This window comes from Fulmarus glacialis, unplaced genomic scaffold, assembly GCF_000690835.1.
Source record: "Fulmarus glacialis isolate BGI_N327 unplaced genomic scaffold, ASM69083v1 scaffold8864, whole genome shotgun sequence".
In the NCBI taxonomy this organism is placed as follows: Eukaryota; Metazoa; Chordata; class Aves; order Procellariiformes; family Procellariidae; genus Fulmarus; species Fulmarus glacialis.
Window position 1 is genome coordinate 45,401 of NW_009208664.1, and position 3,391 is coordinate 48,791.

Below are 3,391 nucleotides of genomic sequence, written 5' to 3' on the forward strand. Positions count from 1 at the left end.
AATTCCAACCGGGCTTGGGCGACTGTCTGCCTTTACAGTTGCCGGCGCAGCTCCATGTGATCGGGCCCCTCACTTTCCTTACCCTCGAACAGCACTGATGGGGAAATACCAGCCCCAGCTGCACCGCCGGCTCTTTGCGATGGAGATGCCTGCTCATCCACCAGTGGTACCCCCGGGCCGTGGGCAGGCTGCTGTCCCCGGGCCTCCGCAGAACTGGCCGGTGAGCTACTCCTGGCCGGGAAAGCAGCAGCCCCCACCACAGGATCACTGCTGGAAGCCGCATTCGCACCCTCGCTTCTGAGCCACGCTCAGAAAAGGGAGGCATGCCACTCTGCCACCTTCACCCGCCTGCACCCCAGTGACCGCCGGGGACCGTGGCTCAAGCAACCTCGTGGCACCAGTAACTTGCACAGACAAACGCTGCACGTGCAAGGAAATGCAGCCTGAAGGGCAAAGGGCTGGGGCTGGTCCCGCGCTGCTGGACCGCAGCAGCACCAGCTGCTCTTTGCATTACACAGGAAGGGTCTCCTTACAGGGCTTAATTTTAGGGCACAGCGTGCCAGTCCGCATGCTGCAGAAACGCCTTGTGCCCTCAGCAAAGCGGCTGCCAGGCCACAAGCACAGTCGGCCGCAGACACCGAAGCATCTTGGCTGCTGTGCTTGGGAGCTACCGCTAATTCCCCACAAATCACTTTTGCCCAGTTCTCTGGCACCCTGGAAATGAGCAAAGCAAGATAAACAGTAGTAACGGAGTATTGATTTTCTCTCTAGAAAAGGTCTCCCTTTACTTTCAATTCTGTGAGGAAATTTATTGCTTGGCTGACCATTGTAAATATTCATGGTGTTTGATACGCCCAAACACATCAGCTAATCTGCAAATTTAAGGAGTTACATTTAAAGAAGCATGTTATTTCATCTTATTTTTTACAGACCTGAGAAAACAGGATATAAACACATATCCAAGAGAGAAACTGCGCTGTGAGATTGTCCAGCCGGCAGTCTCTGCTGCAGAAGGGGCTCTCAGAACTGCACCCACCCTTTCACTCTGCAGCCCATGCAAATGCCTACACATTTTAAGCTTTTCCAAGTGTGAACAACACCCACTTATTTAACCACCACTATGGTATAAATTAAGACAGCCTGTTTGGAGTGAAACATGCCTTTTTTTTTTTTTTTAGAGACGGGTCTAAGGCCATCAGACATCGAGGGGAAAAAAAAAAGAAAAAAAAACCCTGTCACTGCTTTTCTTTTCTGTTCTATTCACCTGAAGACAATCACTCACCTGCTCCACTGCCACAGCTTTGCTTTCTCCATCCTGACTTTGCACTTTGTGCTCTATTACTAACATGAACAGAAATTGCTCGAGAAAGTAAGTGAAATCCTACGGCTTTATGGCACACCCAATGATTAGGCATTAATGCTACCTTATCACCTTAAAGATCTCCGTATGCAATTCCTGCAGCAGTTGGGAAAAAGGAACATTTGGAAAGAGAAATTAGATTGGGTTGTGCTATTAGGGATTTTTTCCTTCCTCACCAAGTGGTTTCTTTAAGCAGAAGCTCTTTAGAGTCAATCATGCCTGACCGGAGGAGGGGACTCCAGGTTTTCCACCAAAATCATCGAAGCAAAATTGCTCATGTTGATTTTCACTTTTTTTTTGGTGCTACAGCCTTTTTTTTTTTTTTCTTTTTTTCTTTTTTTAAGCAACCTTACCCCTGCCTGCCAGCTCACTGCCATTCAGGATAAAGCAACCACTCCTCTGTTTTAGGGGGCACAGGCACTGTTATGAGAGTGTTATAAAGCCCTGTGTCTTCAGCATCTTACCTGGTTGATAACATATACTCCATAATCTAGTTGCTGCCTTTGGAGAATTGGGTGCAGGTAATACAGCCAGTACTTCAGGTGCTCCTCTCGGTTCCTGAACGGTATGATTATTGCCACTTTCTGAAGTGCTATACAGTCCTTTGGAGCAAAACGACCTCCTGCTTTGACCTCTGGGTTTATTCTCGCCACTTCTTCCAGGTTCACAGGCTGGGAAAACTCCACACGTAGTGCACCAACTGGAAGAGAGGCACAGCACAAAGCGAGTCAGCACACACAATCTATTTCTCTCACCACACATGTTTACACACGTTTGTTTTTTGGTTTGTTTTGTTTTTTAAAAACACAGGTTTGGATCCAAACAAAATCCCAGTGGTGCATGGAGGTGTTGAAGCTGGGACCTGCCGTACCTGAAGCAACCGCACACCATTCAGAGCAAACCTGCAAACGCTGTAGCCTCTTGGTATCAGACCCCAACCAAGTCGCTGACGCCAAACGAGTCTTGAAAATCCTCCTATCTGTGTGGCAAACCGACAGCTGCACTCCCACTGGCACGTGCGCCACAAAGCCAAGAGAAGAGCATTGCCCTCTGTGCTCTCACCCATCTCACACAGCGTGAGAGTCGAGCGCTTCAAAAATAGTCCTGCTCTCCTACCGACGTAATTACTTACGCCAAGGCTAGCCACATGCAAAGTGAACAAAACCCCCTTTCTTGTTTTTTTTCTTACAGATACTTTCAGTGTTCTGTAGGCATGCCATTATTTATTAAAAGTCCTGTATTAGAATTGCTAAAAACACATATCCAGATTTGCATGCAGGTTGGCAATTCCTGCACATGGTTTCAACAGTGGCAGGTTTTGAAACCACCAAAATAATCTGTGCCAAAACTGTAAAACTGAGAAGCCCCCCTGGCACTACAGAGAGGATGGCAGCCTCTGAGCTGCTCAAGGCTGAGCTCAGAGAGAAAGGGCAGTGACAGCCCCGGGCACGGGTACAGCCGATGAGACCTACTTTACAAGATTTCGGCTCATGCGTCTGCACGAGTGCTCTTTGCTTGCCAGGGCTTCTCTGCTCTGCCACGCTGGCTCCGAAGCGGTCCCTCCCATACAGCTGTACGTGGGTCTGGGGCTAAACACGGCATCGCTGACCACAGCCCTTTTGTGGATGCCCTCTCTTAACATCCAGGCTGGCCTTTCTGCAGTATTTGCTTCCAGCTGCTGCAGACCTGATGAACAGACTTGCTGCAAAATCCTAACAAGCACAGTAGCTGCCCGCAGAAGGATCTCTCTTGCTGCCACGTCCTGCTCCCAGCAATGGCGAGCTAATAAATTGGGCTTTGCGCGCGTGCTCAGCTCCCACTAAAGCCTCTGCAGCAGGTGGGGATGCTGAGGCCCCCGTGCATAAAGCAGAAGGTCTTCACCATAAACACTAGGCTGAGGATCACTCCTTAAAGACTTGGCTGCTCTAGCCTCCCCCTCTCCTCCACCTGGGTGTGAACACACGCACGTGCATGCATGCACGCACTTGCATACTTGAGAGCTACCGTCTCCTCTTTGCATTTGCTGAAGAG

At 49.5% G+C, this 3,391-nt stretch overlaps 1 protein-coding gene across 1 annotated transcript in view; it reads right to left on the reverse strand.

The window, feature by feature from the left end:
* Positions 1–2,828, reverse strand: part of B4GALT1 (UDP-Gal:betaGlcNAc beta 1,4- galactosyltransferase, polypeptide 1) — a gene marked incomplete at its 5' end in the record, with an annotated part of 12,685 nt that extends 9,857 nt beyond the window's left edge. The window contains 2 exon segments of the mRNA XM_009576565.1: positions 1,825–2,069; positions 2,759–2,828. Coding sequence (XP_009574860.1) covers positions 1,825–2,069; positions 2,759–2,828 — 315 coding nt within the window.
* Between the last annotated feature and the right edge of the window lie 563 nt (positions 2,829–3,391).